The sequence below is a fragment of the Notamacropus eugenii genome, chromosome 7, assembly GCF_028372415.1.
Source record: "Notamacropus eugenii isolate mMacEug1 chromosome 7, mMacEug1.pri_v2, whole genome shotgun sequence".
Lineage (NCBI taxonomy): Eukaryota > Metazoa > Chordata > Mammalia > Diprotodontia > Macropodidae > Notamacropus > Notamacropus eugenii.
In genome coordinates, this window is record NC_092878.1 from 13,930,383 (window position 1) to 13,946,460 (window position 16,078).

At 42.7% G+C, this 16,078-nt stretch overlaps 2 protein-coding genes across 11 annotated transcripts in view; one reads left to right on the forward strand and one right to left on the reverse strand.

Moving 5' to 3' along the window:
* TEP1 (telomerase associated protein 1) overlaps positions 1-16,078 on the reverse strand; it is a 63,371-nt gene that overhangs the window by 46,618 nt on the left and 675 nt on the right. For 2 of the 9 annotated variants that reach the window (XM_072623020.1, XM_072623021.1), the window contains 2 exons: positions 5,189-5,318; positions 860-1,129 (listed from right to left, as the gene is read on the reverse strand). The exons of 1 other annotated variant lie outside the window; for it this stretch is intronic. In XM_072623020.1, coding sequence (XP_072479121.1) covers positions 860-1,105 — 246 coding nt within the window. In that variant the 5' untranslated portion in view covers positions 1,106-1,129; positions 5,189-5,318. Of the gene's footprint in view, positions 1-859; positions 1,130-3,119; positions 5,319-15,730; positions 16,000-16,078 lie in introns of those variants that run through there. 6 more of the 9 variants (XM_072623013.1, XM_072623014.1, XM_072623022.1 and 3 more) reach the window with 6 other exon arrangements.
* Positions 2,777-16,078, forward strand: part of LOC140513377 (uncharacterized) — a 38,589-nt gene continuing 25,287 nt past the window's right edge. The window contains exons 1-2 of one of the 2 annotated variants that reach the window (XM_072623024.1): positions 2,777-2,821; positions 9,607-9,736. The gene's annotated coding sequence lies outside the window, so the exon portion shown is untranslated. Of the gene's footprint in view, positions 2,822-9,568; positions 9,737-16,078 lie in introns of those variants that run through there. The other variant, XM_072623025.1, reaches the window with a different exon arrangement.

Consider the following 16,078-nt stretch of genomic DNA (forward strand, 5'->3'; position numbering starts at 1 on the left):
TAAAATAGCCTGATACCCACAGTCTTTAAACAAGGATGTTTCTTGCGTTGTAGTACATTCAATTCATTCTGGTTTCTCACAAAAAAAGAAGGGCTGTATGTGGCCCATTTGGGGAATGTCAATCTTAAAGCATGGCGCTTCCCACAGTGTACCTTGGAGATGACAGCCAATCCCTGGAGAGGGCTTGATCCAAGTGATTTCCCTATCCTCTGCTAACAGAACAGCATCCTACTATTCCACCTCAGCTCTGTGCTTTAAGAAGTGCTAAACGAATTTAAAGTGGAAAAAGTTTAAGAGGCCCTGATCGAGAAAGTCATCTTTCCTTGATCTATAGGGATTCAGGAATAAGACTGAACTCCGGGGCTCCTGGACACCGCCACTCAAATTTGTCACCCACGTGCTCCAGGCACAGGAATAGATACCCTGAGAACTTCCATCAGGCTTACCCTTAGAAGTAAGAGCTTCATGGAAAGTGTATTCCTACCATCAGGCATGCCCCTGCTAAACAGATGTTGAGGATTTCTAATATGATATACCACCCTATCTCTCTTTGATAATAAGCTCTTAAGACAGGGGCTGGCCTACTCAGTAGTCCCCTGCGACAACAACACAGGTCCAGTCAGAGTATGGATGAGAAGGGAGATATTACAAAGGGGTAAAAGACCTTTTTGAAATGGGAGAAGCACTGAGGCTCTGAGGTAAAGATGAGTACAGGATACACAGACAGACAGACAGACAGACACACACACACATACACAGCCTCAGGTATCACTACAGCACACACAGGGGACACTGAGACATAGAATATGGAGCTAAGGAATGTCTAGTAGGGTCAAGACTAGTGCCCGGGGCTTGTTACCAGAGACTGAGTTGCTTCCAGAGTCCTCTTAGGCCATTTGGTGAAGTGGTCCAGAGTGAAGTTCTGGGGCTTCCTGGCTGCAGGCTCTGAGAGGAGGTAGTTTCTGGTATCCATGCCTTTCAAGGGCTGGAGGGGCTGGAGCATGTGGCTAGCAGTGCTCTGCAGGCTGGATGGCCGGGTCAGGATACGGTTCTCCAGAGAGAGAATGGCTGGCTGGCCAAACGGTTCCAAACCTTTATTCTTCATGGTTTTGGTCTGGCAGGTAGGTGCCTGAGTAGACAGAAAATCCCAGTGTATAGAACTCCCCAATGGATGGGTATGGGTGAACCATTCCACTTCTCACCCTAGCTGTGCTGTCTTTTGAGGCACAAAGAAGTACAACTCAAAGATGGACGATCCAAGTTACTACTAGGAGGAAGAGGGGGACAGTATGGAAAGGGAAAGCAAGGCTGGAATGAAAAGGGTCCAGGTAGAAAGAGCCTAGGGGTACTAAAGAGAAAGACAGAAACAAGATCTATAAGATAAAGGGACATGTGCCAAAGGCTGGTTTGTGTGTTAATGTTCTAATGAAATTCAGAAAGTTTTTCTTAAATCCCTACAATGTGATCCCATGTTCATTCTGGGGATATAAAGACAAATAAACATACAACTGAGCTCCTGCCCAGAAGGATTTTATCATCTAACAGGGGACAAAAGAAATGCATTTACCTGACCCGGATCCCTTACCTATCCAGGAGTGGGGAACCTTTGACCTGGAGGTACATAAGGCCTTCTAGGTCCTTGGGTGCCACTTTTTGACTGAATCCAAGTTTTACAGAACAAATTCTTTTACAAAGGGAATTTGCTCTGTGAAGCTGGGGTTTAGTCCAAGAGTCGCTCTTGAGGACCTAGAGGGCCACGCGTGGCCTCGAGGCTGCAGGTTCCCCTCCCCAATCTATACATTTAAAATGGTATTAATGGTTTAAAAATGAGAGCCAGCCACTGAGGCATGGTGGGTATTATGCTGACTTGTAGTCAGAAAGGTCTGTGTTCAAATCTTAGCACCGACACTGATTAGTGTCTGTGATAACAGGCAAGCCATTAAACTTCTCTAATAAGTGCTCTAACATTTTCTGATGAGAGAAATCATTTTCATTCAGGGAAGGCTTCAAGGAGGAGGTGGCACCTCAATTAATATATTATTTGGAACAGAAAATCTTTATGCACAGTACCACTCTGTTAGCTTGGATACCAGGCTTAGCAAAGAACAAAATTTGCATTCCAGGCCTGTAGTCCCAGGGGACAAGGATTATTGCTGCTCAGGGCTCCAGGCACATTCCCTTTTACCACCCTACCCTACTAAGGCCAGCTGTTTCCTCAGATCTTGAAATAATTCTGTAATAATCAGATCCTTCAGGCCACTCCCAGTTTTCCCGAGCTTGGAGAAGCAGAAGTTAAATCCTCCAGATATACAATGGCCTGCAGCAAAGGTGGCCCAGGGGATGCATACAGTGTTATTAAAGGGACAGGTTAAGTGACAGTGGATAGAGCTCTAGACCTGAAGTCAGGAAGACCCCAGTTCAAAACCTGCCCTAGACATTTGCTAGCTGTAACCTTGGGCAAGTCACTTAACTTCTATCTTCCTCAGTTTCCTCAACTGTAAAATGGGGATAAAAACAGCACCCACATCCCAGGGTTGTTATAATACTTGTAAAGTGCCTGGCACATAAGTGCTTAAATGCGTGTCCACTTTCCTCCCTTCCCACCCAGTCATTTCTTCTGCCTGAAGTTCCTCCATTAAACATTCCTTTCCTTAGAAATTAGCACTCATTCAAATGCTAACACCGCCAAGTGGATCACACATTAAACTACTTAGACTTCTTAAATTACTCTGAAACTTTTATGAGAGTGAGTATATTGGGTACTTTGCCACAAACAGGTTTTGCAGGGCACACCGAGAGCCTGGAGGGCTAAGTTATGAAGGTAAGGGAATTTTCCTGAATGGGGGTGAGAGGGTATCAAAATACAAACTTTGCCAAGGACAGCAGGGAGGATGTCCGGTCAGTCCCTCCTGTTCCTGGGCATAAAGGGCAGAGGCGACAGGCGGTCCCCTCTCTTGGGGATCTAAGGACACCCCATTCTCCCAGCAGCAGCTTCTTGGCTCCTGGGTCCTGTTCCACCTTCCCATCAATCAGTGCAGGCTGGCTCCCTCCCAGTGCAGACCACGGTGGGGAAGGGCTGGGGATCCAAAGCAGGTGCAGGAAGGAGGGGGGCTCGTTACCTGTGCTCAGGCCCTCCTCGGGAAGACTGCGGCAGACACAGCCCAGCAGGAAAGAATCCTGGCTTGGAAGAGGGGAGGGCGTTGGCTGAACCCGGAAGAAGCCCAGCTCTCCTTGCCCAGCCCAGGGTGGAAAGCTAGAACCTGGCAACCGGGAAGGGAGATCAGATGGCTAAGGGCACGGAGCGGGGCAGAGACTGCAGAAAACCAGGAGAAATGGGGCTGGAGGAGGCTTGGGGTGAGCCTGGGGGAGAAGACAGAAGGATTTCCTGAGATTCAGGCCCGGAAGGGACGGGGAGGGGGCTGCTGCCTAGGGTTCCCGTATCTCTCCTCCCCAGCAATGGCAAGTATGACTCCAGCCTCCAAGCCTTTGTGACTCTTGGGGAACCAAAGCCCAACCTGAAAGTTTGTGCAGCCTTTAAAGGGCCAGCTCCCCTCAAGTTGCCGGCTGGAGTGCTCTCCCTCTTATAATTATTTCCTGTTTATCCGCCCTATATTTGCTTGCCATCTTCCCCTTCTGGTCGTAAGCTCCTGGAAGGCAGGACCATCTTCTGCCTCTTTTTGTCTCCCCAGGGATTAGCGCAGCACCGGGTACCCGCCACAGCTGTTCACTCTTTTCAGTCCTTTCTGACTCTTCATGGCCCCATTTGGGATTTTCTTGGCAGAGATACTGGAGGGGTTTGCCACTTCCTTCTCCAGCTCATTTTACAGATGAGGAAACTGAGGCAAACGGTTAAGTGACTTGCCCAGAGTCACCCAGCCAGTAAGTGTCAGAGGCAAGATCTGAACTCAGGAAGGTGTGTCTTTCTGGCTCCAGGCCCAGAGCTCTATCTACTGCCCCACCTACTTGCCTGGCCTGACACACAGTATCTGCTTAATAAATGTTTATTGGATTGAATTGGTTAGCAGTGTTGACCTGAAAACTTTGTTAAGAAAAGGCAACATGGCTAAATGCATACATTTTATGATTTAATTAATTAATTGATCAATTCCCCATAAAGAAAACAGTTACATAGCGCTATGGAGTCAGAGATGACTCTGACTACCTAGTACAGAAATTATCTGTCTTAAGTACATTTTGGCATGAGAAAGAAACTCTCCTAATTAAGCAAATCATAAATTCAGTAAGACAGGACAATTAACAAAGCAATGTCAGTCAGGTCTTGAGATTCCAAGCTGGGTAAACATATGTCCCAGGTGGTAAGGAAATCCCACCACTAGTAAGTGGCAGGCTTCCTGCCCCAAACAGATAACTGATGCAGGAAAGGGCAAACAATGTTCAATAGAAACCCAGGATGCCTATTTTTTCTTTACCATTAATATCCCATAACATAGTATGTGTCCATTATTCAAGATATGTCATAACATAGTATGTGTCTATAGATAATAAGATACAAAGGAAAGTCCCATTATTCAAGATATGTCATAGGTTAAAGGTCTCCCAAGGAGTGCAGAGTCAGCTTTGGCTGGCTTTTGCTGACATAGGAAGAGGCACTCTCTGAGTTTGCTTTAGAGAGAACAAAGAGATTATTCCAAAATTTTATATTAAACATTATCAGCAGTAATCATATAAACAATAACGACTCATATTTCTGAAGGGCTTTAAGGTTTTTCAAGCACTTTCCTTACAACAGGAAGGTTGTGCAAGTTGTATCCCCATTTTATAAATGAGACTAGTAAAACAGAGAGGTTAAATTATTTACCCAGAGTCACACAGCTAGTAAGCATCATAGCATAGCCCGTGTAAGCAAACACTGTATATCCCAACCACCCTACCGCTCTCACTGATGAGTTAGGTCCCCAGAGCTTAGCTAGCTGTATCCCCCCCATCCAGGTGCCAGAAGGGGATGGGGAAGGGAAAGAAGCATTTATTAAATGCCTACTATGTGCCAGGTATTGTGATAAATGCTTCACAAATATCTCATTTGATCCTCACAACCCTGGGAGGTAGGTGCTAATATTATCCCTATTTTATAGCTGAAGAAACTGAAGTAGATGGAAGTTAAGTGACTTGTTTAGGGTCACACCTAGTAAGTATCTGAAGCAAGATTTAATTTGTCGTTCAGTCATACCTGACCCTTAGCGATACCGTGGACCACAGCACACCAATACTGTCTATGGAATTTTCTTGGCAAAGATACTGGAATGCTTTGCCATTTCCTTCTCCAGTGAATTAAGTCATCCTCTTGAGGTCCTGGTCCTCTAAGAGAACAAACGCAAGAACCACAAGGTAAACAGATGTTAAATGACCTGCCCAGGGTCACACAGCTAGTAAGTGCCTAAGGCCACGTCTTCCAGATTCTAAGCCCAGCATTCTATCCACTGAGCCATCTCGTTGCCTCAAATTTTAATTAGTATTAAGGTAGCTTTCCCTAAAGCAGTAAGTGGTTCTTAATATGGAGTCTGTGAAATTGTACATTTTTGTATTTGATAATCGTATTTCAATACAATTGGTTTTCTTTGCATTTTATTGTATTCATTTAAAAACATTATTCTGAAAAACATTTTATTGTATTCATTTAAAACTTTATTTCCGAAAGAGTCCAAAAAAAAGACACAAAAAGGTTAAAGTTCTACCACTACCCCTCAGATTATCAGTGGAGAATCAAGTTTATTCAGCCAGCCTTGAGTAGCTTTTAAAAATGAGTATTTACTAAGAAGATATAACTACGAGCAGCTGGTGCAAAATATACCCCAGTGTCTGTGGCACTCTCACCCACAATTATGTATAGTCCAGGGGAACATGTGTCAAAGGGATGATTCACAGCTCTTGTATGCCCCATTTGGGGAATACTCAAGAAGTTCCTTTTAGGTGTGGTCTGAGTCTCTTTGCTGGGTTTCCACAGAAACATGAATCCAGCCTGTCCTTGATACCTGATGCAGACAATGCTACCAGCTGATCTAGGAATGTGAATAGGGCACCAAATGGAAAATGGGAGCCACCTCTGCACTGGGGGAAGAGAAGAAGGGATGATGCTGGAACACCAGTGGGAATATGGGAGATTCAATATTCTCTGGACCTTTCAAAGCTCATGAGGTCCTTCTCCAGTCAGAAGCTAAGGACTTTCATCCCTTTCACTCCCATCACATCTCACACCCAAATTCTTCCTAAACTGATCATTTCTTCACAATCCTTGGAATGATGCCAAGTTGTTTTCTTTTACCCATCCAAACACAGTTTTTGGTCATTGATATGAATTAGTTCAAAAGTTTAATCTAAGACAGGATTTCATAACCTTTTTAGCATCAAGAACTCCTTCGACAGTGTACGTGTTCATCCTTTGTTGCCAAAGAAGGCCATTCCATCAGAGAAATGATGACATGACTTGCACTTGACTTTGTTTTGAGTGAGGGAAGCTGTGTAAGTCACCAGCCTCACTTCTCCTCCAGAGACATGTGAATCCAGTGACCAGATATTCATCAGGATGACTGGAGAGGACCCAGGATGAGGCAACTGGGGTTAAGTGACTTGCCCAAGGTTACACAGCTAGTGAGTGTCAAGTGTCTGAGGTAAGATTTGAACTCAGGTCCTCCTGACTCCTGCATGGGTGCTCTATCCACTGCACCACCTAGCTGCCCCACTTTGACAGAGATGATGCCTATGAACCCCTTCTTAAAATGTTAATTAAAGAAAATGCTATATTCAGTTAAAGGTTAGTATAATTTTTTTCCCAAGTTCATGAATCCTATGAAATCTATCCATATCCCTGGTCTAAGATCTATGAATGATTAAAATACATGTCTTATCTTATCTTATTAAAGCATAAAGAGTAAAAATGGGATGGGGTGGTTTTGACTCCATCCTTACAGCAGTATCATGAATTCAGAGCCAAATAGGACCTTAAATACCATCTAATCCAATGTTCTCATTTTAGAGGTAAAGAAGCTAAGCACCAAGGATGGGAAATAAATTGACTAGAAAAAACAAAACTAGAGAGGAAAAACCCATAAGGAGAAGAAATCCCCAGTAAGAGAGAGCTCTCAGAAGACTGTAATTTTCTGAAGATTTTCATCGAGAAAACCAAACTGGATTTCCCTTCTCTGTCATGCCAAACTTTTTACCCAGTGCCCAAGCATTTCTCCAAGAAAATTTTTCCATCATTGAAGGGAAAGATGTCTCAACTTCCCTTACCAGGTCTACAAAACATAAGGGAATGCTACATGAAGAAAGGAAAAAAATGAAACTGATAAGGAAACATATAAAAAGGACAATATAACCTATGGACAAGATTCCATCTCTCCCCAGGATGAGCTTCACTGCTAACTCTCTCTTGAGTCGTTGCCCATGGAGGTGTCAAGTACACCTATACGACTTGGAACAGAAAACTGACAATTCACTTTAGGGAAGACCTAACTTGGTGTTATCCATAACATCTACAGCAAAGGCTCTGAAACTATCCTGTCTCCAGTATTATGCCTGCACTTCCCTAATACCTGCTCCTGGTTGCCTTTTTTCTTTTCTAACTTTACTTTGGAGAACAATATATACTCAAGGAGACTTCTCAATCATAACTCTCCTGTTTCCGGTAGGACAGGCTTAACTGTGTAAAGGTGTAAAGCCCTGGTTCAGCTTGTTGGTCAAAGAACTGCCTTATTTACCCCCTTGTGACCAAAGGTGATTGATTGATTGATTGATTGTCAAAGTTAGAGCTGGAAGAAAATTTAGAGGCCATTAAGTCCAACCCCCTTATTTTGCAGATGAGGAAAACAGAGAGAAAGTTAAGTGATTTGCCCACAGTTATACAACTAGTAAGTGTTTAAGTGGATGTAAGTAGTGGTCTTTTTGACTCCAATCCAAGATCCTATCCATTCTACCATGATCCTCAATTCATCAAGCTTGCTCCCATAGCCACCAGATCCAGTCATCCCTAAAGGCCTTGGGATATTTGCTTTCCAGTTCATCCCATAGTTCAGCTAGCTCCAGATATAAAGAAAATTGAATTTTGGATAAAGGCAATCAGGTCAAGTAGCTTCTACCCCTGTGCTCTTTTCCGTTGTCAATACAGGCTGAGAGTCACCAGAGTGATGGGTTAGCTCTCAGGAGTGGATGTTATCCATGAAAAGGTTGTTATCCTTGACAGTATTAAAAAAAAGTTTGGAGCCACTTTCAGGTCATCCTCCACCATCACAACTGCCTGCCATTTGAAAATTCTGATGATCTGGCTGGGGTCCAGCAGATGCATCAGGCAATTTTGTAAAGGCCTTGAAATTTGGTGTTCGGTTGGGACAGGTATGGCAATAATGTCAGAATGTTTGATGTACAGGATGGGATTGCCATATGAACCTGACTCACTTGCATAAAGCCAGAACTGACTATATAGTCTTCCTTAATCTTTTTTCTGGGAGAGGAAAGAGAAAGATGGGATTGTTGCTCAAGGGCGAAGCTGAGTTGATCAATTCAATAATGAGGAAATGTTCAGCTAAGAGCTGGTTATGGCTAAGGATTGTGCTGGGGTCTGAAGCGATGACTAGGATGAGGAGGACAGATGATGTAGGACCAGGTGGCACAGCGGGTAGAGTACCAGTGCTAGAGACAAGACTTGACTTTAAATCCAGTCACAGGTGCTAATTAGCTGTGCGACCCTGGACAAATCACTTCACCCTGTTTGCTTCAGTTTCTTCAACTATAACATGAGCCAGAGAAGGAAATGGCCAACCACTCAAGAAAACCCCAAATGGGGTCAAAGAGTTGGACACAACTGAAAACAACTTAAGGACAACATACCTTGATTTCCCACCCCTCCCACCTCCCCTCACCCAATGAAAAGAAAGAACCCCTATATTACATGAACACCATAAAGCAAAACATATTCCCAAGTTAAATATACTTCTTAGAGTTCTTCCACAGTGGGATGGGCTATTCACTAGAGACCTTCAAGCAAAGTCTAGATGACTATTTGTTGGATAGGTAATCAATCTTGTTTAAGCACAGGATGACTAGATGCTCTCTAAGATGTTTTCTAGCTCTAAATCCCTAGGCAGTTAGGTGGTACAGTAAATAGAGTGCTAGATCTGGAGTCCTGAAGGTGAGTTCAAATCTGTCCTCAGACCCTTACTAGATCCTGGGCAAGGATCACACAGGTTATCACACACAAGCTCTGTTTGCCTCAGTTTTTTCAACTGGGGATAAAATGGGGATAATAATAGCCCTACTTCCCAGGGCTGTTACGAGGACCAAATGAGATAATAACAGTAAAGCGTTTAGCACAGTGACTGGCACATAATACATGCTATAAAAATAGCCCGCCTATTAGCACGACAATAATGTCCATGTGGTTTTCTTGGCAAAGATACTGGAGTGGTTCGCCATTTCCTTCTCCAGTGCATTAAGGCCAACCAGTTCAGTGACTTGCCTGGGTTACTAGCTAGTAAGTGCCTGCTATATAAATATTAACTAATAATAATAGCTATTATTATAATTACTACTACTACTATTATTATTTTCTAAACCATGTGGTCCTAGTCATGACCTTTCTGTTTGCTTTTCCAGTTTTTCAGATGAAATGGAGAGTTTTCAAGTGATGTTCCTATTTGTATCCAGGGGATCATGGATAAAACCAGGGGAAATCACAGGAAGGGAAGTAAGGAAAACATTCTTCCCCCGAAGCTCACTGCCCTAGGTGAGTCACAGTAGTTCCTAAATCAGGAACTTGGAATGGAGCAAGATCACCTCTGTCATGCAGGTCTCTGGCCACAGTGACCTTAGCTACTCCTGTCATCTTTGTGGAAGTGCTCAATTCTAGGGCAACCCAATCAGATCTTGGTTAGCAACAAGAGTTGTATAGATAGAGTGGCTTAGGAGGTGAAAGAAGGAAGAGGATCATTTTCTATTTGGAGGGAGGGTGTACTATGAGGTAACTGGGAATCAGGGAAGGCTTCATGGGGGAAGTGAAGTGATGGGAGCACCGAACAATGTGTAAGACTTCAACAGTACTTAGGTGGGTCAAGCTGAAGCAGTCTGGTCAGATGAGGACACTTCACCCAGAACGAGGAAAAGATACAGAAAACAGCCACAGTGGTTGATGAATCAATGATAAATGTAATCACTAAGTACTAAAGGAATTTTTGTTGTTCAGTCAATTAGTCATGCCCAACTACAGCATGCCAACACTGTCCGTTCAGTTTTCTTGGCAAAGATACTCCAGTATGGTTTGTCATTTCTTTCTCCAGTGAATTAAGGCAAATAGATTACTGATTCACTTGGGTCACACAGCTATTAAGTGCCTAAGGCCATATTTGAACTCAGCACTATCCCCTTTCTGACTCAGCACTATCCACTGAACCACCTCGCTGCCCCCTCAAAAAGGGATTTTATTATTGTTCAGTTGCGTCCCAGTCTTTGTGACCCCGCTTTTGGGGTTTTCTTGGTAAAGATACTGGAATGGTTTGCCATTTCCTTCTCCAGCTCATTTTACAGATAAGGAAACCAGGGCAAACAGGGTTAAATGATTTGCCTAGGTCCCCCAGCAGAAAGTGCCTGAGACCAGATTTGAATTCAGGAAGGGGAGTCTTTCTGATTTCAGGCCATGAACTCCATCCACTATGCCTCCTAGTGGCCCCAAATAAGGCTTACCAAGCCATTATCAAGAGCTAGACCTTATCCTTATGTAGCTTACTCAGGACAGGTAGATTCAGTGTGCTTCAGTCTACTACATTTGTAAAGGGCTCCCTCTGCCCTAAATATAAAATTTTGACAGTAATAGCATTTGCGTAGCCCTTTGGGGTTTGGGAAACACTTTTACAGATATTATCTTATTATATACTCACAACAACCTTAAGTAGGTGCTATTATTAATCTCATTTTACAGATGAGGAAATTGAGTCTAAGTGACTTGTTCAGGGTCACACAGCTAATAAATATCTGTGATCAACTCTGAACTCAGGTTTCCTAATTTCAGGCCTAGCACATTATCCATTGTACCCCTTAGCAGCCTCGACAAGACAGTTTAAAGTCTGAAATGCTGCTCAGTCAGGCTGCAAATGTGGCAGTGCTGACCAGCCCTGGAATGGAATGCCATACATATCCCAGACTGGGACAAAGGGTTCCTGGGTAGCTATATTACTGACTGATACATGTTCTCACTGTATCATTTTTTTTAACATCAGCATTCAACCAGGTAATTCCTTTGTGAGTACAGCTGTGTTGAATGTTTTTGTGTGGGAAGGGAGGTGATCAGCTGTGCTTTAGGAAGATATATTTGATAGGGGGATATAGGATTGTATGGAAGAGGGAGAAAATTCAGTGACTACTGCCTGTAAAATGCAGACTGAATTTCTTTATCTAGCATTTAAAACCCCTATTTTTACAAGCTTCATCTCAATGTTCCCCTTTTTTCGTCCTATAGTTTTAACTAAACCAGGTTCCTTAACATATCATGGATTTTCTCTATCTGATGTGTTTGCTCAGCTTGTCTCTTACACTCACAAAGGAATTACCTAGTTATACCCTGATGTTAAAGAAAATGATACAGTGAGAACATGTACCAGTCAGTAACACAGCTGAATAGGAATAAAATGGAAGAAAAATTTAGTTTAAAAAAAGAAAGGAGCCCCAGAAATAGAGCAAAGATATAGGCAGTTAAGATATAGGAGACTTTGTGAGTATATCCGTATAGAGGGCAACAAGTATGGAAGATACTGCAACAGAAATACTTTGGAAGTAGAATCAATGAAATTTGGGAGCTAACTGGAGAGAGATGAGGAAGATCTTTGGTGACTTTGGAAAACAATTTCAATTTGAGGTGGGATGGTTAAAAGCTAAATGGTGCTAAGGAAGTAACTACAGGCAGTTCTTGCTTTACAGAAATTGGCATTATGCAAATTCCATTTTACTTAAAGAATTCTGAAAGAAATTTCAGCCAACTACCGATAAAGGGTAAGTGCAGGTGAGGAGGGGATAATGTACTGCATACTAATGTTAGCTTTGCTGTATAGTACTGTGCATACTTTACCATTCATCGCATAATTCTGCTTATTACCATTGTAGAGTATTAAATATGTCTGCATTTTAGTCCATTTTATGACTTGGATAAATGTATTTTTTGGTGTATGCCTTTGCTCTATAGGCTAAGTGGAGTGGGTAGGCAGGGGCAAACTAAACCCTAAATCTGAATCAGATGGCTCAACTCGGATTCCAGCTCTGCCTCTGACTCTAATTCTGAATTTGCCTCATTTTCATTATGTGAAAATGCTTTAGGTAGAGGTCTATGTAATGGTCGACTTGTATAAAGCAAGAACTGTCTGTATAGTTTTCCTTGATTTTTTTTTTCTGGAATAAGAGAGAGTTGGGATTGTAGCTCACAAGATTAACTGAGTTGATCCATTCAATAATCACACTAAGTGTCTACTAAAGATCCTAGGCTTTGGAGATAGAAATAAAAAAAAAAACCCAACAAAACAGTTTCTAATCTCAAGGAATTTCTATGTAAGTGAGGGTAGGTACTTGGAGATGAGCATAACTTGTACATAGATGGCAATTATCTGATGGCAAAGGTGATATCAGACAATATTTTGGGAATACCTGAGGAGAGAACAGAAGCTCTTAAGGTTGAGAAAAGATGGAGAGGCTGCGGGATAATGGAGAGAGTACTGACAATGGGATAGAGTGGAATGATGGGCAAAAGGAAGGATCCAGGGAGGCAAGGGGAACCTTAAAAGAAGAGGGAGGGGGAGGTTAAAAGTGTGAGTGGAGTGAGGTTCCCAAGGAGACAGGAATGAGAACAAGGCCTTAGAAAGGAGTTGTGACAGCTTTTCTCTGAGACAAGAAAGAAGAAAGGATGGCTGAAATTAGACTTCTGAGGAGTAAGAGAGGAAAGCTGAGAACGCTGATATCAGATAGCTTTGACATCAGCACATGAGAAACCAAGGGCTTATGCCAAGAGTGAAAAGGGTGGGGTATAGGGGTGGGTGGTCTGAAGGAAAGTAGAAAAAGTTTGAAAATGCCATTGTGCGGAGTGGATAGAGCACTGGCCCTGGAGTCAGAAAACTTGAGTTCAAATCCTACCTCAGACACTTTTAGCCAGGCAAGCCATCTTGTTTTAGTTTCCTCATCTGTAAAAGGATAATAATAACACCCACCAAACAGTGTTGTGAGATAGCATTTGTAAAGTGCATGACACACCTTAAAGGGCTCTATAAATACTAATAATGTTAATCATGAGAACAAATCCTAAAATCTGAAATAGTTTTAGAAAGAAATTAGATCATTTGGTAGATGAAGAAAGCCAGAACTCCTTCCTCAGTCTCTTTGAGGTTTCTATTATATAGTTTCAGAGAAGAGTACATGCACCCAGACTGCATACAGCCATTGCTTGAGTTGTAAGGATAAACATTCAAATTTGAAGATCCCTAAAGCAAGCACTGGGTGCACCCCAAGACTGGGCGAGAAATAAGTTTGTCTGGAAAATATATAATACAAGATTTCTCTACACTGTCTATATTCTAGCTATTATAATACTACGATGGATTACGGAGCAACACTGAGGGCTTTGGGAGCTTTAATAGCATGAATTTGCAGGGGATATAATTGTCAGGGTCTTGGAATTTATTCTACCCATTCTTAGTGTATTGAGGTGAGTGGAGAGAAAGTTTCTTTTCCCTTCTTCCCCTCCCTCCCCACCCTTCCCTCAGTCACTGTCTTTCTTCTCTTTTATCCTGATTAATTCTACCTCTCTCAAAGATTGCCATCTCTTCTTTACTCTACCCTACCCTTATTTTACATATGTAGATGTTACCATATAATAATATATGTGCATATATATTATTTATATATATTTATATACATATGGATATAAAATTTCCTCTCTTTCCAGTGTAACTATCCCCAGTGCTCCTCTTGGTTCATCCACAGTAATTTGATATCATCTAAGGGACAGAGCTCTGACAAGGGGAGGGGAAAGCAAGCAAAGCTTCCCGTAAGAGACGGCACCTGAGCTCAGCCTTTGACTATTAAGGAAATAGGAAGATCTTCCCCCACCCATTAATAGGCCTACACGACCTGCTTTGAACTGTGGCCCAGCTCACATGGAACCTGGGTCACATGGAGCTCAGTATGGGAGGAGCTTGCCCAAGGTGAGGGGGGGTACACAGAGAGAGAAAGAGAGATCCCATGAGCACACATCGAAGCAGGCAGAGCAGAGAGAGAGAAAAGCAAGCTGTGAGTGGGAGGAGGGAGGAATTTGTCTAGGGGAACTTGTTTTTGTGGGGAGGCCAGGAGAAAGAAGGTTTAAGATGTTGGTGCTCCCTGGATTACTGATAAGTACCCTGTTAAATCTTACCTCCTGGTATTCTAATGATGTCCCAAGTAAATATTTTGGCTTTGCCTTTGAGGAAGAAAATTTATTACATTTTGCAGATCTACCCTGGAAAGCATATTCATAGCGGTTGCTATGGGTTGCATCTGCATTATAACCTTGAAGGAAAAGGATTCTAAGTTGAAAAGATGAGGGTGGAGGGCAATTCAGAAATGGTGGGTGAGGAAGGAGAGAGCAAAGTTTGTGTAAAGGCAAAAAGGGAGATAGAATGCTAAGTCCAGGGAGCAGTTTAGGCCAGTTTGACTGAGGTAGAGAGTGCATTTAAGGGAAAAAAAGGATGGAGGCAAACTGCAGGGCTTTAACTTCCAGAATGAATAATTTTTATTTTATCCCAGAGGTAAGTGGGAGCCCCTGAAGATTTTTGAGCCGAGGAGTGACATGGTTGGAGTACAGTAGATTTAGTCAGAGGATGTGAGTTCAAATCCCACCTCTGTCATTTACTTCTAGTGTGGCATTGTGTAAGTTATTTAACTTCTCTGTTTCTCAGTTTTTTTATCAGTAAAATAAAGGGTCCTCGTTTGATCTGGGAGTCATCTATAGGTTACAGAGCATACAGGTGAACTGTACTTATGTGTAGCTTATATGATGCGGTCTTGCTTCAGTTGTTTTTAATTCACTTTTGACAAATGATCTAAGAAAACAGAGATCACCAAAGAGGAGATTGTGGAGAAAAAAGGCCCTGCACAGAGTTCTAGAAAGCACCCATTCTTGGAGGGTAGGAGATGGATGATAATCTAGCAAAAGAGAACGTGGAGGGATTTAACAGTAATATTGACTAGTACTTGTACAGTGCTTTACAAAGTCTCATTTTATCCTCATAACAACCCTGAGAGGTAGGCTCTATTATTAGCCCCATTTTACAACGGAGGAAACTAAGGTTAACTGACTTACCCAGGGTCACACAGGTAACGAAATACCTGAGGCAGGATCTGAACTCAGATTTTTCTGATTCAGGGCTCTACCCACTGTGCTACCTAACTATCGAAAATAGTGGTAAGGAGGTTGTATCAGCAAGCACCCTGACATACACAGGAGGGTCTGCTTTTCTAAAAGGCACTTTAACCAGACACATGGATCACTCACTTAGTTTAGGGGGAAAAAGTCGGCACCCTGAACTTCAGAGAAAATACTTGTTTCTCCTCAACTCTGGTAGTAAAGGTGTTCAGAGAACATTTCTTAATCTAGGCATGGCAAAGAAAAGCAGGCCTGGAAGAGAGGCACAGTGAGAAGGAGGAGGTGGATGTGGAACCCAGTGATCTCAGGAATGCCCCCTGGTGTGGACACTTCATGGTCATATTTTACCTCTAGCCTGAAGTCGTATATGACTTCCCAGGATGGGTTGTGTTCTTTGAAAATCGTTCACATCATAGATGTAAAGCCAGAAGGCTTCAGAGGTCTAGTTTCAACTCCTTTTACAACTGAGACCCAGAGACATTAAGCAGAGAAGACATCCAAAGATGTGTCCAAGATGATACAGGGTGCAAGCAGATGAGGCAGGATTTGAATCCAGAACCCGGGCCTCTAAATCAAGCATACTTCCCTCTCTCCTCTGCTCTTTTTCTCCCCTTCATCTGCAGGCAGGAAAACAAGTGGGAAATACTAAAGTCCCTTGTTTGTACTCTCGATTCCTATCAAAGCTCCATGTCCCTA